Here is a 20,123-nt window from a genome sequence, read left to right on the forward strand (position 1 = left end):
ACTGTCATGGCTGCCTCCTGTGGAATCCTAGGATTTGTAGTCTAGTGATGCACTTGAGGACTTATCTTGTTGAAAATCTTAACACCATTTCCCTAAATGTGAACCCCAGGATGCTACAGGAGGGTACCATGCCAGTTAAAGTGGAATCAGTGGTATAACAGTGTAGCCTTGAAAGGGCTCCGGCCTAAGCAGGCTTTGTCTGAAGATACTTGTAGATCCCATCTGATCTTGGAAACTGAGCAGTGTCAGCTGTGGTTGGTACTTGGATGGGAGACTGCCAATGAATACCAGTTGCTGTAGGCTATATTTCAGAGGAAGGAACTGGCACCGTAAACTGGCAAGCAACTTCAAAGCATGTTCATACACAAAAAAGTTAAAAGAAAGAAAGAAAGAAAGAAAGAAAGAAAAGTGCTCCAGGGCCTAGAACAAATATTTTTGTCTGCCTACAGGATTTAGGGACTTGTAGTGGAAAATAATTTTCTCAAAGTCTGCTCTAATCCAGAAACAGTCTTTAATATGTAAAGCCTGAAATATTTCAAGGTTAATTCAAGATTAGCCCTCTCTCATGTTACGATGCTCAGCCATAGTTTGATTAAGGTGTGCCCTCTGATAAGTGAGTTAACACAGCAAATCTATATTATCTAGGGAAGCTCACAGCTATGGAGAGCTCTACAGATTCCCATTCTCCAGGAACTTGGCAAAGACTGAGTTTGGGCAACTTCTGGAGGAACAGCACTTCCAGAAATAGAATGAAACCGTGGTACATGCTCTGGTAACCTCTCGTTTGGACTTCTGTAACGCGCTCTACATGGGGCAACCCTTGTACCAAACTCGTAAGCTACAATTGGTGCAGAACATGGCTGCTAGACTGGTCACTGGATGCTCCAGGGCCAGTCATATAACACCTATATTGAAAGACCTCCATTGGCTGCCCATTCGCTTCCGAGCGCAATACAAGGTGTTGGTTATTACCTATAAAGCCCTAAATGGCTTGGGCCCAGGGTACTTGGAGGACCGCCTCTCCCTGTACAATCCGCCCCGCACTCTCAGGTCGGGTGGGAAACATCTTTTGTCTATTCCAAGTGCTCATTATAGTGCAACACAGAGGGCATTTTCAATCTCAGCCCCCAGATTATGGAATACCCTGCCCGACGAGCTCCACACAGCCTCATCCCTTGATGGATTTAAGAGGATGCTAAAAACTTTCCTTTTCCGTCAAGCTTTCCCCCCTATAAGTTGATGTTTTATTATCTGTTTTTAGATTGTTATTGATGTTTTAATGCTGTTTTTTGCTGTTTTTATACTGTCTTTTAACGTGTACACCGCTATGATCTTGAAAAAGGAATAGCGGTATATAAGAATAAAGTATTATTATTATTATTATTATTATTATTATTATTATTATTAATGAAAGATGGAGACCACCAAAGAGGTAGCCAGAAATAGAAAGTAAGAGTGGGGAAGTGAAACGAGGGAACAAGCTCAAGTAATAGTAATAATAATAATTTGTTTTATTTATATACCGCTATTCCAAAGATCATAGCGGTGAACAGCAAGTAAGCTAATTAGCAAGTAAGCTAATTTGCCCCCAACTGTCTGGGTACTCATTTTAGCGACCTCGGAAGGATGCAAGCCTGAGTCGAGCTTGGGCCCTTTTGCTGGTCTTGAACTCGCAACCTTGTGGTTTTGAGTGAATGGCTGCAGTACAGGCATTTAACCACTGTGCCACCAGGTTATGCTTCTATCTCTCCCAAAATTAATATTTGGCCAAGTCCACAGAGTAAGGTGCATCCAGTTTTGCTAGTTTCACATGAGCAGAAACAGCATAGCCATCTGCCTATTTAAGGCAAGCTAGAAATAAATTTGTCACAGCTGAGACCATGGCTGTAAACTCTTTGATGTGGGAACAAGACAGCATAGCTTGAGGAATTGTTAGCTTTAAAGAATGGGGGTGCCTCTGCACTGCCCCTTTAATCCAGAGTATTATGCTCCAGAATTGTTCTGCATTGACACCCACAATGCAAGACAAACATGTCCAGATAGGCTGCCAGACAACACCACATCATCCCCGCTGGCCCATCTTCCTCAGTGCCAGTGCCACCACTGTTGGCCTCATCAGCCAAGCAGCTTCCTACTGGAGCCTAGTCATCACTTATGCTGAGGTCACAATAGGGACCCTGTGTGATCAGTGCAGAGGGGCTACAGTCATCACATACCAGGGCACCCCATTCTGACCTCAGCAGAAGTGACGGCAACAGCCAGGCTCTTGCAATCAGCTGCTTGGCCAGCGAGGCCACATCAACATGAGGAGGCCAGGCCAGCAGGGACAGTGCAGTGGCACGTGTCATTCTAGATTCAGCCTCATCCATTCTCATGTCCAACACACCCAGAAACATCTTGGAAACTCCAGAGTATAGAGTTTTCTGTCAAGACAGATTAATGGTTTAAAGAAGCAGATTGGCTGCAGGTACTGTAAGCAGTCATCACACATAATACAAGATGAGTCAAGGGGTTTTGGTCAGTGTAGACAAGTCCTAGCTTTCAGTATAAACTACATCTCTTCCTGCCTCTCTCTCACACACACATGTGCCTGAGCAGAATGGTGGCCTCTCTGTATATTGAAGCAAAACAAAATTGGCCAAAATTTCCCCACATAATCTGAAACTCTCCTTACTGGAGTTACACACTTATGTCCTATCATGCCATTTCCTCTTTCCTAATAAAATCTAAAAGGTGTTAAAGTTTCTGGATTCTTAGATCCTACGCTCCTTATTGATTGATTCCTTTCCATGGTTCCAAGTTGAAATACAAAATGAAACAAGCAACGGAACATGATATAAAGATCAACTAGTTTTAATGGTGAGGGAAAAAATAGAGATTAAAAAGTGACTGCTGTATAGTCGTCAAAACTATGCTGTTTCTGATATAAGGGGTTTCCAGTGTGTTTGTTTTCTGGGCACATATAAAGTAGGAGTATATGAAGCGTTAAATACATTATGGGCATTAGGATGCATCCATCCACTGATACAACAGTCCTTGCAAGCTCAGGAGAAACATCCAGAGATGATTATGACTACTGGCAGATTAAGGACTTCCTAAATACACACGGACAAAGATTAAATGTATCATAAGTTATATCTAGTCTTCCAGAGGAGCTTTTTTATATGCAAGCCAGTAGAGGAGTAACAGGGATTCAGATGTAGGATTTGAGTAACAGTATTTACACAAACACAACCCGCTGCTGCTGCATGGGTTTTCTGCTTGATGTTCTGAGAATCAAAAGAAATGCTGTGCTTCTTTTTTTTTTTGGGGGGGGGGGGAGAACTGTACTACAAAAATTGTGCTTACGATTGCGATTGCAATTGCAAAGGGATCTTGTAGCACCTTTGGGACTAACTGTGAGGGAGAAATTGTAGCATAAGCTTTCATAGACTTGGGCCTGGAACAGACTAGTGCTGTGTACCAGCGCTCGGGAGAACAGAGCATCCACACGTTCCCGAGTCTACTGCACTGTTTGGGCTCCACCTTGGCATGGGCGTGTTCGGATGGTGCATGCACTGATGACGTGCCTCATGCACCATGTCCAAATGGCACGGTACACAAGGAACCACCGCACCACTCCAGGGCACTAATGGTGCCTTGGCAGCGGTGGAGAAAGGAGCCGCGTTTCATGTCTCCTTTTTCATGGTGCATCATTGCTGCGCCGATTGGTTGGCACAGCCACGGTCCAGGGGAGAAAGGAGCGGCCTCTGTCCGCCCCTTTCCTGCCATCTGTACAGGCCCTAGGTCTTCTTCCTTTCATACAGTTCAGTCACAAAGTTGCAACAAGTATCCTTTTAATACTGATAGTCCAGACTAACATGTGTATGTCCCTGAATTACAACTGCAATACTGTTCTATTTATTACTTTGATTTCTAGTTTGGACTAGGCCTGGTCAGGCATCAATTGCTGTACACTAGAGGGGGCTAGGGACATGGACTTCAGCTCATTCCCTCTACTTCCAAATTCCCTGTGTTGTTGGGGAAGGTCAAAAGAGGAGCTCTGACCAAGTTCAGTTAAATGTGATTGTGAAGTTCCATGTGACTGGAAATGGTGATAACAGAGGGCTTTCTATTCCATGGAGCTGCATAATTGAGCTTACTTACTGAGATATATCTTCTTTCACATCTTCCTCTGAAAAGAAAGGGAACAGGGCTGGAGCTCAAATTCCCATTTCGTTTTATCCTGTACAACCAAAAATGTCTGAACAGGTCTACTGTCCTCAATAACTATGATATTAACTCTAAATCAAATTTTCATATATACTTAATCCCCACTTAGAGGATGATACCTACAGAAACCTACAGACAAAAAATCCACTCACGATACTAGTCAAAGGGAATGTAAATCCATCAGTTTTCCAACCAAGGTCAAATTGGGAGTTGCCAGGCCCTTAAGAAGCTTACACAGGAATGGCATGCTCAAAGTTTGTGCAAATTGCAAGAACTTTGTTTTTGTTCTTGATGCAACATAAATTGCATAGATTTTGAGAACTGTGCCAGATTTTGAGAAACTGCATTGCTCTGCAGTCAAAACCTATATTCATAGTCTTTTTTTTTTATTACTCACAGAAAACTGCACAGCTGTTCAATGGGGGAGATCCTCGGTCGCATACATTGTTTTTTGTTATATGCTTGGGAAAAGTACAGAAAAAGCAAAACTAAACTGCACATTCTGACTATTTCATCATCAACTTTAACTGATCCTCTTTTAAGAGATATAAGCACTGATTAAATGTACATATTTTGATGGTAAAGTTTTATTGGATCAGATAAACATTACTGTGTGACCTGACAAGCAATACACTTCAGATTGTGTTTGATTCTACCTGTAACCTACCAGGATCTATCTTCACTCTGGCCCAGCAATTTTGCTCCTGAAAAAAGTGGATTGGGGGGGATGCACCCCTCACTTGCTAAGCTCTTTCTTGTCTCCATCATTAAGAAATCAAAATATTCTAACATGCATCACATGTTGTATGTAGTCAGTCATAGTAGTTTCTTTAAAAGAAATAGCTAAGAAAAAAGTCGAAAGAAACAATTGATTCTGTTTCCTCTGAATAGTCTTAAATTTATTCCAGTCTTCCCTTTTTTAAAATGATTTTTATTAAGTTTTAAAAACATATAAAAAGAAAAACAACATTTGACCATCATCCATGATATATCATAACACATAATTACTATCTGTCGTGTTTATATTCTCAATCGTTACTTCCTTACTGTCAGACTATCTCTTTATCCTATCATTTTCTATATCTTCCTGACTCTATAACAGTGTCTCTATTATTATGCCCTCTTATTTTTCCTTCTTTCCTTCCTCTCTCCTTTATCTGTCTTTCTCCACTAATACTAATTTTTGCTTTTCAGTATTTTGTTCTCTGTAATGTTCCCTTCTCTCTGTTATAACTTTAGAAAACATTCTAGGCCAGAAAAGCTTGTGTTGATTGAAGATGCTTTAGTGCTGGAGTAAAGAAGAAACAGGTTGTGCATGTAGGTCTAAAGATGGCAGTCTCGCTGAATACTGTACAGCCACCCTACCAAGATCTATAATTTCCATATGGGGCAGATGAGACAATTTTTAAAAGCTTTTCCTTTTCTTTTTTGGATTAGAGTCTACGGACTAGATTACAATGTCTTAGGGTTTGACTTCCTTTATACGATGGTGCTTAGCCTTTATATATATCTTCAGAGAAATTTACCATAATGAATTAGAGAAAATTATTCCTTCCTAAAGGCATGACATAGCCAGGGGATTTCTCTGTAGTAGTTTTGGCATTTGAAGGACTAAATCAATTTCCTCTTTGACTTGCACTACCACCTAAAATGACGGTTAATTTATAATTTGTTAGAAGAAGCATGTTTACACATTTTTAAGCTGGTTTTGAAAAATACAAAAACCAAAAAAGGCTCCAGATTTCATAATCCAAATCCAAATCCATTTTTAATATATCAGCATACAGTTTTCCTGGGAAACATGGAATCTAACAATGAGTTTAGTGAGTTAGTGCAGAGGATGTGAATGAAGAAATAAATATCAATACCAAAATGCATATTGAATGATAGTCTGCATTTGCAAAATCAAATATTAAAATTGAATTTGGGTAATATTTTATATCATCTTTGAGCAAAGTTTGGAAATATTACTTTTTTGGGAGAACTAAAAATCCTGGAATTCTGGAAACTGTAATCCAAAAAGTACTTACTCAGAGCTCTGACTCTATTTATGCACTCTGCTCATCAAAAGCCCATTCCACTTCTGCTATAAGATCTGGAATCATAAGTTACAACTGTTCTATGTTTGCCACTGAAACTTGTGACACAGCATCTGTTGTTTCTTTTCTTTACAGCATTAAATAATGCACAAAATTTTGTGTGAAAAACCTGCCCACTCTGACTTATCATGTATAGTATAGTGCCCTATGTCAAGTCATGTGCTTATTATGAAAATTCATCAGGCAAGAGAGGAGGAGAGGCTCCTGCTTTGATTGTGGCCATGCATCAGCCTTAAAGCAGACTAGGGGAAGGGGTGGACTTCCAGCTCCCACCAGCCCAACTAATATAATGAAAAAGGATGATGAGAGCTGCAGTCTCACAATGTCTGGAGGACCATATCTCCCCAATTCTTGTTGTAAAGTCTTATTCTAGTCAAAACATCTCAAGAGAATAGGTAGTAAGCATTCTCATTGGTAAGAAAAAATGGACATAATGAATTTATGCTCTCATATATATATATATATATATATAAAGAGAGAGAGAGAGAGAGAGAGAGAGAGTGGAACACAAGCACTTCTGCATATGTAGAAGATCCCCATAGGCAGAAGAAAAACAGGTACTTGCTGATCTGTCTACCTCAATGTAGTTTACAATGACTAGCAACAGTTCCACAGAGTTTCACAAAAGGGTTTACTCTAGCCCAAAATGGAGATGCCAGGGATTGCATCAGGGAGTTTTTGCATGAAAACCATGTGCTCCATCAGTCATCTATGAAGTCCTCTTTGTCTCATCCATGGGGAGTTCCTATAGGCATCTTATTCTGCTAAGCAATTTCAAACACTGGAAAGTTCTTGCCACATGGCATAGGCTGACCTTCTGTAAGCCATTAGCATACAAGACCCATGTGGGAAAAGAGGAAGGAGCAAAAACACACAATCCTTGGGAACAGTCAGGTTTCATAACCCATCATGATTACTATGAAGTCAGCAGTTGGCCCAATAGATCATAAAACTGTACATGCAGTATGTTTTCCTGTAGATCTGAGAGCTGGCCTTTCAGCTCAGCAGCAACACAGTTGATTGAAGATTACAAGTACTTACTGCTAATCCTGGGTAAAATGTGCTCACTGTCTATGACAAACACAAATTCATCTTGGCAAGCAGAGTATCAAACCGCCAAACTAAGTCAAGCTAATTTAATCAACTTGCTAAGTGTGTTTTATTTGCTGAAACTCTATTCTGGAACACAGAGGAATAGGAAAGGCAATTGGACAGGTTTAGTATACAGACTTTGTGGATCAAGCACAGCAGATTTTTTTAAAAAATTGAAAATGCTCCTCAGAAACCAAGCAGTGAAATGTTACCATTGGCAGACTTTTTGTGCAGGTGTTCATGCACAGAAACTGTCACAACCATTTATTGGCTATCAGTGTTATTACCTTTAGCTTTTACATCAGTTAACAGCTGCTAGGTACTGAAACAAAAAGTTCCTTCACATAACATAAAATCAGCCCTCAAGTGAGATATAAAACCAGTCTTGCAGTTTTGGGTAGACAGCCTAGGTGAGGCTTCATTAGGACAAGTGTCTAATGCAGAAAGAAAGAGACATATAGGCTGGGGGTTACAGTCCAGAAAGAGGCAGGATACCAGGCCTCAATATCTAGTGAATATATGTATCAAGGCTACAGAGATTTCAGCTCTGCTATGGAAGGCTCTCAAAGACATGGGAGCGCCACTACATTTGATAGTCCTGATGAGGAATCTGAACGTAGGACAAGAGGCTACTGTTAGAACAGAACATGGAGGAATAGAATGGTTCCCAATTGGCAAATGGATCAAAAAAGGCTGAATTTTTTCAGTCTGTCTGTTCAGCTTGTATCCAGAAAATATCATGGGAATAGCAGGTTTAAACTCGGAAGAGTGAAGATAGAAGGAAAGAAAATCAACAATCTAAGATATGTGGATGATAACATACTACTAGTGGAAAATATCACAGATTTGGAAAAAAATACTAAAGAAGGTCAAACAAGAAAGTTCAAAGGCAGGCTTAATGCTGAACATAAAGAAAACAAAAAAATAATGACCGTGGAGGAACTACTGTACATAAATTCAACCTAGAAAATGAGGAAATTGAAATAGTAAAAAGAGTTCCCATACCTCAGCAAAAAGATTGATCAGAATGGAGAATGCAGTCAAGAAATCAGAAGTAGATTAGGAATGAAATAGGCAGCTATGAAGAACTAGACAAGATCCTAATAAATAAAGATACAATATACAACTGAATACTAAAATTAGAATTGCCCAAGCCCTTGTATCCCCGTCACCATATACAGATGCGAGAGCTGGACAGTGAAGAAAGCAGATAGGAAGAGAATCAACTTATCTGAGATGTAGTGCTGGTGAAGAGTGCTGAGGATACCATGGACAGCCAAAAAGACAAACAAATGGGTCCTTGAACAGATAAAGCCTGAAATCTTCCTAGAAGCCAAGATGATCAAACTGAAGCTACTGTATTTTGGCCACAACATGAGAAGGCATGATTCCTTAGAAAAGACAATAATGCTAGCCAACACTACAGGCCTGTATCTACAAGACCTAAGCAGAGCAGTGGAGGACAAGGGGTCCTGGAGATGTTTCATCCACAGTGACACCATTAGTCTGGGTTGATTTGAAGGCAGTTAACAACAACAACACTGAGATACTGGCATTGGTGGAAGGAGAATGCTATTTTCACCAGCCTACTTTCCCTTCAATTCCTGCCTCTTGAGTTCTTTCCCATAAAAACCTAATACAGAGTAATGGTTTTTACTGGAGTACCCATGAGGATGTGCATTATCAAACATGTGGCCATCCAGCTGCTTAGCATGGCTGTGCATTTTCAACAGAGGGAGGGCAAACAGATGCAAATTTACACAGGAAAGTGAAGACAATTAAGCATCAATGTGAATGTGCAAAAATCCTCAACAATTCACATAATACATTTATGTGTAGACTAGCCCAAAACTGCAGTGCAAGGAGAAATTATGAATTTCTTCTTTCCTTATTTTCCTAGAGGATGTCTCAGCTAAATAAAAAAACAACAACAACTGCATATAGAAGGAACTCTCCTGTCTACAGATATATAAGTCTGGATTCAGTCCCATGTGATTCAGGCAAACTGAACTTCCTACAGGAGAGATCTGCACAACCTGGGAGCAGCCACCAAAAAGACTTTCTCCTCTGGCTTCACCAAACATCCCTGTGATGATGGTGGAACCAAGAGAAAGCCTTCCACCAAACCTGAACAGGCTAATACAGAAACATACAGTCTTGACATTTAGGTGGTTTCAGGGTGTACTGTTGTGGAGTATTGTCAGCTGCCGAGCTTGGAAAACTTACCTTTTCAGACTTGAACTACAACAATCCCCTCATCATACCTGCTAGAGTATTCTAAGAGTAGTAGTCCAAAATGTTTTCAAACTCTGATGTGTTGATGAAGTTCTTGCCTTTGTTCTCCTATTTTTAACATATTTATTGTAATTACATAACAGTTGTTTTCACTGTCAAGTGCTTCACGAGTTGAGAGACTACTAATTAAAAAACCAAACAACAATAACAACAAAAAGCACATACTACCATAACTCATTTGGCCAAAGTGCAGTTTACAATCATTTGATATAATAAAGGATAAAAAGGAAATTCATAGTTAGTCTTACCCTTGTTTTGGCATCAATTTTTGCCCCTCTATCAAGAAGCAGCTTAACCATGTTGGTGTTCCCCCTCTTCGATGCTACATGCAATGGAGTGATGTCATTCTGTGGGAGAAAACAAAGGATTGCAGTAAAATTTCTAGAATCATTCACTCTGAACTTGGAAAGAACTTGTTATGCATGATATGGTTTTCAAGACATTTATCTTTACATAATTCAGACTTAGGGTGCATCTACACTGTACAAATAATGCAATTTGACACCAATTTAAATGTTGTAGCTCCATCCTGTGGAATACTAGGATTTATTGTTTTACAAAGTCTGTAGCCTTCTCTGCCAAAGAGTGCTGGTGACTCGCAAAGCTATACATCCCAGGATTATGTAGGCTGGAGCCATGCCAGTTAAAGTGGCATCCATCTGCATTATTTTCTACAGTCTAGATGCACACTTAGGCTAGGCCCAAAATGCGATGACTACCACTTTCATGAGGCAACCCATCTTCCACAGAAGACAATTTGGGGTTTGGGGTTTTCAAACAGTGTTGGAGCTGCAATAAGTATGTTCTGCACCAAGGATGGCCCAACACAGACTCTGCCACATTATGATATAGCATCGCTTCCAGGACACTGTTTTTTTTAAAATACTGTCTTTCTTGGGCAGAAAATTCTCTTAAAAACAGCAAAATAAATAAATAAATAAAAATTTGAGGGATTGCTCCTCCCTACCCTGCCATGAAAATATCCAAAAGGTCTACCAATATTTTGCACCAGTTCAAATACAATCCACTGTTGTTAAGTGCAGTTATTTTGACAGCATAATCAGGGCAAGAAAAATTAAGCCCTCTTGATATTCTCAATTTCAGGTCCACCCACCATGGCCACTGGTAAAGTTTAAGGGGATTCCAAGAGGATGAAAAGTTTCCTATCACTGGTGCAATCTACCACCAGTATACCACTGGTGCAATCTACTACTTTATGAAGTGAATTTCTACAGTTGAGCCTGGATTCAAAATCCTCTCATCCAGAAAGTTCACTTTGGTGGACTTGAGGCATCTTGCTATATTAGCACGTTTACAGATTTTTATATTTCTTCTTGCAATAGTGACACAAGACAACTGAAATGAGAAGGCCTTAGGTTGCCTCAACACACCCAGATATACACTGGGAGTAGATTATACAATTTTTTTTAGAGAGCTGAAGGTGACGTACTACAGGATTTTTTGCAGTAATGTGTACACTCATCACCCCTCCTCAACAGTTTCTCACACTTTGTGGTAATTCAAAAACCTGGTAGAACTGCTTAAGACAAAGAGTGGAGTGTGGAGAAATGTGTGTACACATGGTTGCCCAAACACAATGACAACTCTCTCACCTGCCTTGCAGCTTTTTTTTTTTTTTAAATTCTTATGTTCACTGCCCAGGCCTCTATTTCAAAAGTTCTCTTGTGTGTCCAGAGCTTCAATCCTGTCACGTTTGTAGTACAGTGGGTCCTTGGTATCCGCTGGGGTTTGGTTCCAGGACCTTCCATGGATACCAAAATCCATGGAAGCTTGAGTCCCATTAAATACAATGACATAGTAAAATATCATCCCTTATATAAGATGGCAAAATCAAGGTTTGCTTTTTGGATTTTTAAAATATTTCCAAGATGAGAATGGTTGATTCTGTGGAGGCAGAATTTGTGGATAACTGAGGGCCAACTGTATTGTACATGTAGGATTTGAAAACATTTTCTCTTAGAAGGAAATCTGCCTTTATACACTGCCCAAACTCTTTCTGGCTCCACTAGTATAATATTAATGTGATGGGAGATTAAAACACTAATTATCAGTTCATCTAAACCCAGAAAGCACAAACTGTCCAGAACAGTAATTATGAAATGCCTTTTAAAATATCAAGCTGTTCTACCAATACAGTCCTCCCCCTGTTCTCGCAGGCTTGGGATCCACACGCCTTGATTATCTAGAGGGAGTTAAAATGGGGCGCACACCCATGGTATGCAAACACACGCCCCCATGGGCCCCGCCTCCATTCAAGTCAATAGGGTTTGAATATGCACAGTTTTCCATTTTTGCGGGGGGTGATGGTGGTAGTCTGGAACAGATCCCCCTCAAAAACGGAGGGAGGACTATACAGCTATTTCACTTTAGGAATTAATTTTCCTAAACCACGCACAAAAGGACACAAAGTACAGTGGGCCCTTGGTATCCACTGGGGTTTGGTTCTAGGACTCCCTGTGAATACGAATACAGTGGTACCCCGGGATACGAATTACCCAGCTTACGAATTTTTCGGGATACGAAAAAATCCCATAGGGATTTATTGTTTCGGCTTACGAAGGTTTTTTCGGGTTACGAAAAAACCTCGGCGCTATTTTCAATGGAAAGGCCGCCACCGGAGGGCAGCAGAGAGCTATTTTTTCCATTAGCGCCTATGGCAATTCAGGTTACGAAGGTTTTTCGGGTTACGAAATTAGCCGCGGAACGAATTAATTTCGTAACCCGAGGTACCACTGTATTCATGGATGCTCAAGTCCCTTCATATATAATGGTATAGTAAAATATTGTTCACTATATAAAATGACAAAATTGAAATTTGTGTTTTGGAATTAAAAAAAAATATTTTCAAGTCAAGTTGAATCCATAGATGCCAAATCTGTGGACACAGAGGGCTGACTGTAACATTCAGTGTTTTATGTGGGGCAGGACTGGTCCAAGGTTAAGACATATCAGTATTACTGGTAAACAAAGTGAAGGCATGCTGATGCTAATGTGGCCCAATCAGACAATCAAGGCTTGGAAAAGTTATTCACTTGGACTATATTTCCCAGAATCCCAGAGGCAGCCTGGCCACTTGTGGAAGGGTTTTCCAAAGATCAGGATCTTATGAAGATGAGTGATAAGCTGACAATGATTTCAGTTCTGTATCAGGGTTCTCACAATGAGGGAAGGAAAAGTTCTGGACACATTCCAAAAAGTATTCCCCTGCATGAGCATCACTGAAACCAAGGGGAGCGACATGGTAGTTGTACTGTGCTCTCAAGCTGAACTTGCCATTTTCAGTAGAATGTGTACAAGTAAACACAAGTGTATTTATCCCAGGGCATAGTACGAAAAGTAACAGAGTCCACCGGGTCTGTCTAAATGGGAAGATTGCTTGGTAAACCCCATTTATGTAGCTTTTGAGTTCCATAAAGATGGCATAGTAATATAACAAATAAAAAAATCAGTTAAAATACCTCTCACCATCCAACCACCCAGGCTTTCAAAATCTGCTGCCTGGGGCACCTGCCTTGCCTATGCCTTACCTCATGGCAAAGGCCCTGTGATAAGAAACTGCAAATATATGCACACAGTTGAAAAGAAATCTCTCATCTTCAACTCTGACTGTTTAGTCAGACAACCATATGTAAATGTGCTGCACATTCAGGACAATTACATGATAGGCTCACTCAGGCGCAAAGATGCAAGATGCTGTTCACATCCTGCTGAATTACCCCAAATCAGTGTGGCTCTTACGATGTCTAATGTAAGCATCCAACTATAAACATACATAACATAAAAATGGGGGGAAATGAAGTTTGGTTTTCAAATTTAAAAAGAACAAGCACAGTTCTAAGAAAGATGAAAATGGCTGGCAATCTGCTGGTTAGTCACATCTAGAGTAGACATACTTAATCAACTGATGAATGATGAATCAAGAGACAGGCAAATCCCACTGATTCAATGGGTCAATTCTAGTCACAACAAACAACAGAATTTAGGCCAATAAATGATAATGCTGAAATGATAAAGTGTTCTGCCACAGTATCCAAAACCTGGCTGAACAAAAACTATTTTCTGATGAATGAGCCTATATACATATTATTTATTCTGTGGCTAATGTATCAGACTATACCAAATGGCTCCAAACACTATCATGGGTCACAGTGCACACCCTAGCCCAGAAGGTACAGCCCAGCAAGCCTTTTTTCAAAACAGGCCAGTTATGCTGCCATAAATCTGTTGTAAGAAACTAATCAGTGTGCTTCAACAAAGGCAGCAGGCAGATCTTTGCGTTCCACTACTTTTTGTCTCCACTAGACTTCCTGTTTCCTATCCAATCCCCTATATTTTAATACTACTGTATATACTCAAGTATAAGTCTAGAAATTTTAGTCACAAAATTGACCCAAAAAACCTGACTTGACTTATCCACTGGTCAGTGTAAATACTGTACTTTAATTCTTATTTTTTTAAAAAGGAACCAACTCCTGGTGAAAGGCAAGAGTGTAATCTGTCCTGGAAGCATCAACCCCCCTCTTCTCTCTCATCCATCCACCATTTAGTATGAGCTACCTTTGCTGGAATTTTGTAAGTTCTTTGGCATTGTTTCCCTTTAGTTTCATCCTTTAGATCCTTTCTTACATGCCCCTAAGTTTTACTCTCGACTTAGGAATGGAGTGTGGCTTTGGCGCCGACCTCCGGACTCTTAGGACCCATGCATCATTTAAATAGCATACCTCCAAAGAGACCCGAAGCAGCTTTATTTTGGCAGTCTGTAACAGGCCTATGAATACTCAAGATGTGGTCAGATCTCTGGAAGGGCAACGTGCTCACATTAAAAACACACACAAGTTGCTGCAAAGAAATACATTTCAAAACAGATTTGCAGCTTCATAATATTAGAAGAGGAATACAGATATAAAAGAGGTGTCCTTGATGGGATGGAAAAAACAATGGAGGGGCAGAGATTTAGTGATATTATGGGAATTGTCTCTTGTGGAAAGAAACAGTAACTTTGATGGAGGGCTGCAGTTCTGGAAAAAATAACTTTATTAAGCATCAGTCATTTTACATCTATACTGATTTTACAAGGAGCAGTTTTATCACCTCTGCAGCCACTCTGCTTGTGAGGTGACACTCAGATATGGTGAGTATCTCCCTATACTTCTTCCCCCGAGGCAAATGTTAGCTCAGCAAGCTCAACTACAATTTGCAGCCACGTAGGCTGGGGAGTTTTAGGAGATTTAGTCCATACCAATTCTCTCCCCCCCCCCCCCCCCCCCTTAGAGCTGGAATTAGTATTATACTGGAATACTGTTCAAATAACGTCTGACCCATTCTATACTACTGCTCTTTCCTATTCACCAACCTGACTGGTAGAAAGAGAGGCCAGCTGTGTCCATCTGGAGGGGATTTTCATCCAGCTGAGAATCAAGATCACTTTATTTCCAAGCAGAGTGCAAGAAAACTGGCCACATTGTCTGCAACATATTTATCTTCCGGGAAACATTTTACTTTCTCTTTATTAAATACTTTTGGCAATCTTTTTATTCACAAGAAACAGCAACAAAACAAAACCTAAGGTACTGGCTGGAACTGTATCAAAAAGTCAGCATGATTCAATGGGAACCTAATTTTCTTTTCAATAGAAAGACTTCTATTAGGGAAGAAATTTTAGGTTTATTTTCCAGAAATTGCCCAATCTATCACAGCTGGCTCTCTTAGCTACTTTTCCTTGGGAAAAGAAAGAGGGAGACAGACAGGCAGGCAGATAGGCAGAAAGCGGGATGAACAAAAGGATGTATTTTAAAGTCAATTTTAAAAAAGAATAGAAAATAAGAATACTATACACATACTCAGAGATATTTTAAGAAGCCAATTATACAGTACATCTGTCATCAAAATGGAACATTCCTCACAGGAATGTTACTTAATTTATTTCTTTTACAATCCTTGCTGGGGCATTGGGGATGAATCAAGTTTGCTGGGGTGTAACTCCATTGCACACCTATCACATTTGATGCCATCTCAACAGTCATGTCTCCATCTTGTAGAAATCTGGGTTCTGGGGTTTGGTGATATATTTAAAATTCTCTTTCTATTCCTGTAGATCAGGGAGAGTGCACTACAGAATTCCAAATTTATTACCAAATTACAAATCCCAGGCTTCTTTATGATGGAGTTATGACAATTATTATTATTATAATTAAAGTGGCATCATACTGTTATGTTTGTCCCATACAGATACACCCCAAGAGAATGTCCTGAATTGGAAGAACTGACCCTGGTCCAAAACACACTGCAGAAATCATCCAGTTTGAGACCACTTTAACTGCCCTGACTCAATGCTAGGGAATACTGGGAATTGTAGTTTTGTAGACATTTAGCTTTCTCTGTCAGCAAGCTCGGTGCCATAACAAACTACAATTCCCAGGATTCCCTTGCACTGAGCCAGCCAAGTTAAAGTGGTCTCAACCTGGATTATTTCTGCAGTGTGTTTTGGACCCCAGAAAGCATTACTTGAGTCTCTTGGATAATCAGAAGGCTACATGCAGAGCCAGCCAATGCCTGATGGATCTTTTACATTACAGCAGAGCATGAAATACACCAGGGAAATTCTGTGTATTGTAGTCCAAAAAGGATTTTCCCCTAAAGCCTGGATCATTTGCCTAAATTGGCTACTTCTGGGTATGAAAAATGAAGGCTCTAGACCCAATAGGGTACACACACCTATACTCATCTGTATCACTTCGTTCAACAATGCTAGAAAATAGAGACCTGACAAGCCACTCGAGATCTTACTGCTAAAGGAACAGAAATATGGGTCAATTTGAACAGTTCTTTTAAGGGCTTATTATTGGTTTTTATATGTGCTTTCTGTTTTGACGTTTCTTTTAACACATCTTGTTGTGTTTCAAAAAAAATGGTACAGAAATACCACATAAACAAATCAACACTTTGGCTATATGATAAGGCTTCATGAAGTATCTAAAAAGTATGAATGCTGACATTTGTATCCTAGCTGCCTGCCTATTCCAGTGCCTTTGTAATCGTTCACGCTCTGAATCTTCTATGCTGAATTCTCCACTCTTTTATTATTGTGCTTATGCTTATTACTACATTTCTACTAATAATTATTAGTTATGTTTAATGCCCTTTTACCCAATGAGCTCAAAGCATAAATGGCTCTCTACCTCACAATAACCCAGTGAGGTAGTTCAGGCCAAAAAAGAGTGACTGGCCCAAACATATAGCTTAGTGAGGATCTGAACCACACTCCCATGTCCTAACCACTATTGCAGCTACTGCAGAACACTATTTTTTTATCTGAAAGTGCTAATATGGGATTAACTTTTACTTCTAAAAACAATACCTCCATTACAGTGTTTGCATTAGTAATAATTCTGCAAGTAATACACCAGTTACAAATGTAAACTCAAATCAAGGATTGAAAAAGGGGGGAGGGATAATGTGTTTTTAATTGTTATACTTTATATTTTACTGTTGTCAACCGCCCGGATTGGTTTGCCATAGGGCGGTATACAAATAAATATTATTATTATTATTATTATTATTATTATTATTATTATTAGAAGCCTGCAAGGGAAACTTGACATGTTACATCTATCCTAAGCAAACTGCAAATCCATTTCAACAAGGTGCTTGCAAGGCAATAAGCAAATCTGGCTGGTACATCCATATACTTGTCCTTTGAAGGGTTGTACCACATGTCTGGAAATTCAAAGAGGGTTAAGATAATGAAACTCAGTTTGCATTAACCATGGATACACAGACTGGTTATAGCATGATTTCAAGCTAACATCTAAGTGAATTTCCTGAGAAACAGCACATACCCTTGCAGTGAAGTCCACAGCAGCACCCCGATTTAAAAGCAATGTAGCTACATTGATATTCCCATAGTGGGCAGCTATGTGGAGGGGAGTAAAGCCACTCTGAAAAGAGAAAGAAAGAAAGGAAAATAGACATACAGCAAAATATATAAATTATTTTTTTTCAAATGCCTTTTAGCAGCTCCTAAAACGTATGTATTGCAGCACAGAATTCAATAAGCAGAATACCATCCAGAGAAACAGTGCACATTCTTATCCAAATTTGAGTGACTATCCTAATCTGTGAGTTGTTTGAAGACCATGAATACAAATACACTCAGCAGACAAAGAAGATGTGTTACCAGAACTATTCTGGGAAAATAGAAGCAGGGTAAGATGTTTGGCTCTTATAAGAGGAATATACCAAAGAATATTAACAGAGAGAAACTGTTATCCCTTCACTTTCATAAATCAATTTCTTAATAGAAATGCGTACTTATTATTAGTATTTTACAATTCTTGCAAGTATAACACTTGACAGAGCTTCCTTGTAGGAGTTCAGATGAAGTCACTTGATAATAAATAGCTGAACAGATTTCATAAATTCAAAGCAGATGCATATTAAAACAACATCAAAGTCCATTTTAAACAGAGATGAATATGAGATATATTACTAATAAAATAATAGGGTTCCTTCTATAAAAGATAAAAGAGCAATTTTCCACTGTGTCCAATCACACAGGGTTAATCTTATGACATCCCAAGTCTCATTAGAAAGTGCCTAGCCAATCATACCTGTTCAGTCAGTTGTTTCTAGGTCATTTTAAGAAAAATCCCCCCAATAATATGCTAGAACATGCAGCAATTCAATCAGTCCCCAGAATGTGTGAAACCTCAGAGAGAACTTGACGCATTTCTAAAGTCATCAGCAAGCCTCATTAGCCATGCCAACTGCCACTGCCTTAACTTGAAGAGTTTTTAACAAATTTGATTCACCTGGAAATATCCATCCCCCCACTTTTTTTTTTATTGACACTGACGATAAAGTGTCATGCAGGAACCTAAAGGAACCACGTCCTGGATGCAAAAGTGTGTCAGGGATGTCTGCAGCTCACAACACAGCTGATAAAACAGCAAACTAGCAATGAAAACCCAACCACGTTCCTCTTATGCAAAATTGCTCTTCTCAGTGGTAACAATTAAATCCAAAGGAAGCTTGCATGTCCATTTTTAAAAACACCTGTTTCAGCTGCAGAAAGCCCTGGTTTGTCTAGAACTACATTCTTCTCTAGCACATGCTACTTGGTTGAGACTAAAGCAGGTCTACTCCTCTAAAAGGCAATGCAGAGAAGAAAAGGAAGGAATGATGCAGCAGCTCTACATTGTGAAAGAGTGATGATGCATATATATTTATATATAGATATATATATATATAATATTTTTATATATACCTCGGTTGTTCTATTCACCATCATCTAGGTTAACACATTTGGAAGCAAAGAAGGGGGAAAAAATGAACGGTTAGTTCTCTACTGGTGATAATGGATGCAGAAAGCTTTGTGACCGCTGTATGGGCACTACAACGAAAGCACAAATAGGCACAGAAGGAAAGCAAGGCTGAATGGCAGGCTATTTCCCTCCCGAACTATGAAGGCGTGTGCATTAAAAAAAAGAGGTTTCATTGTTTGCCCATGGTAAGAATCAAGATTCAAAACAATTTCCTTTTCCATTTCAGCCTTCAATCCTACCCCTACATCTAAAAAAACTCAGGCTTCAATTCTACACCTACTATTACCAAAGAAAACTAAGCATAGCTGTTCTCTCTGTGATACAGTAGTGTGATAAAGAAAAAGAGTTCAATACAACACTACCTCTTAATTTAATCATTTGCTCTCCATTGTGTCTTTCAACATTTGTTTCTAATACTTAACATCTTGTGATCTGTAATTATTTTTTTCCTTCATGCCTGTTGGTACAAGATAAAATACTGATACAGTAAACAAGCTTTCACAACTTATGACCCACCATACCAAATACAGCCCCCCAGCTGAGACACCCTAGGTGGCCTGCTAACAACTAAATAAACTCCTTGACTCTTCTGTCTTCACAAGGCTCCAAAAGCAGATGGCCTGGCAAACCACACTCCAAGGCTGGTGGGTTAATTGGAGGATCACAAATGGGACCGACCCAGCTTTCAACAGTGCAATATATTAAACGGTATTAGGAAAACCTGGAATAGACAAGGATGTTTATACACACATCTCTACACATTAGTTAGGAAAAAGATTTTATAGATCTCCTTCAGCACATCCTGTTAAACAAACAAAACAGAATAGGAACTAACCTTGGACTCCACATCAGCATTGTGGTCATTCTGCAGTAGGAGTGCAGCAGCCTTGGTATCATCCTTGCGTGCAGCAATGTGGAGCGCTGGAAGCCGAACTTTCCCCTTCGTGTCATTTTCAAGTAACAAGGAAACCACCTGGTCATGGCCCTGCTGAAGAGCCACTGCTAACGGTGTGAAGCCATCCTATCAAATGAACATATAACCATCATCAAGCAGAGATGCCTCTAGGGAAACCAAACCACT

General features: G+C 39.6%; 1 protein-coding gene across 10 annotated transcripts in view; it reads right to left on the minus strand.

The window, feature by feature from the left end:
- The window catches only part of ANK3 (ankyrin 3), a 284,245-nt gene that overhangs the window by 157,064 nt on the left and 107,058 nt on the right, over window positions 1-20,123 (minus strand). For 6 of the 10 annotated variants that reach the window (XM_042458759.1, XM_042458765.1, XM_042458764.1 and 3 more), the window contains exons 6-9: window positions 19,878-20,063; window positions 18,985-19,008; window positions 17,558-17,656; window positions 9,947-10,045 (exon numbers count right to left, since the gene is read on the minus strand). In XM_042458759.1, the coding sequence (XP_042314693.1) occupies window positions 9,947-10,045; window positions 17,558-17,656; window positions 18,985-19,008; window positions 19,878-20,063 (408 nt within the window). The remainder of the gene's footprint in view (window positions 1-9,946; window positions 10,046-17,557; window positions 17,657-18,984; window positions 19,009-19,877; window positions 20,064-20,123) is intronic. The other 4 variants (XM_042458766.1, XM_042458770.1, XM_042458768.1 and 1 more) reach the window with 1 other exon arrangement.

The sequence above is a fragment of the Sceloporus undulatus genome, chromosome 3, assembly GCF_019175285.1.
Source record: "Sceloporus undulatus isolate JIND9_A2432 ecotype Alabama chromosome 3, SceUnd_v1.1, whole genome shotgun sequence".
NCBI lineage: Eukaryota > Metazoa > Chordata > Lepidosauria > Squamata > Phrynosomatidae > Sceloporus > Sceloporus undulatus.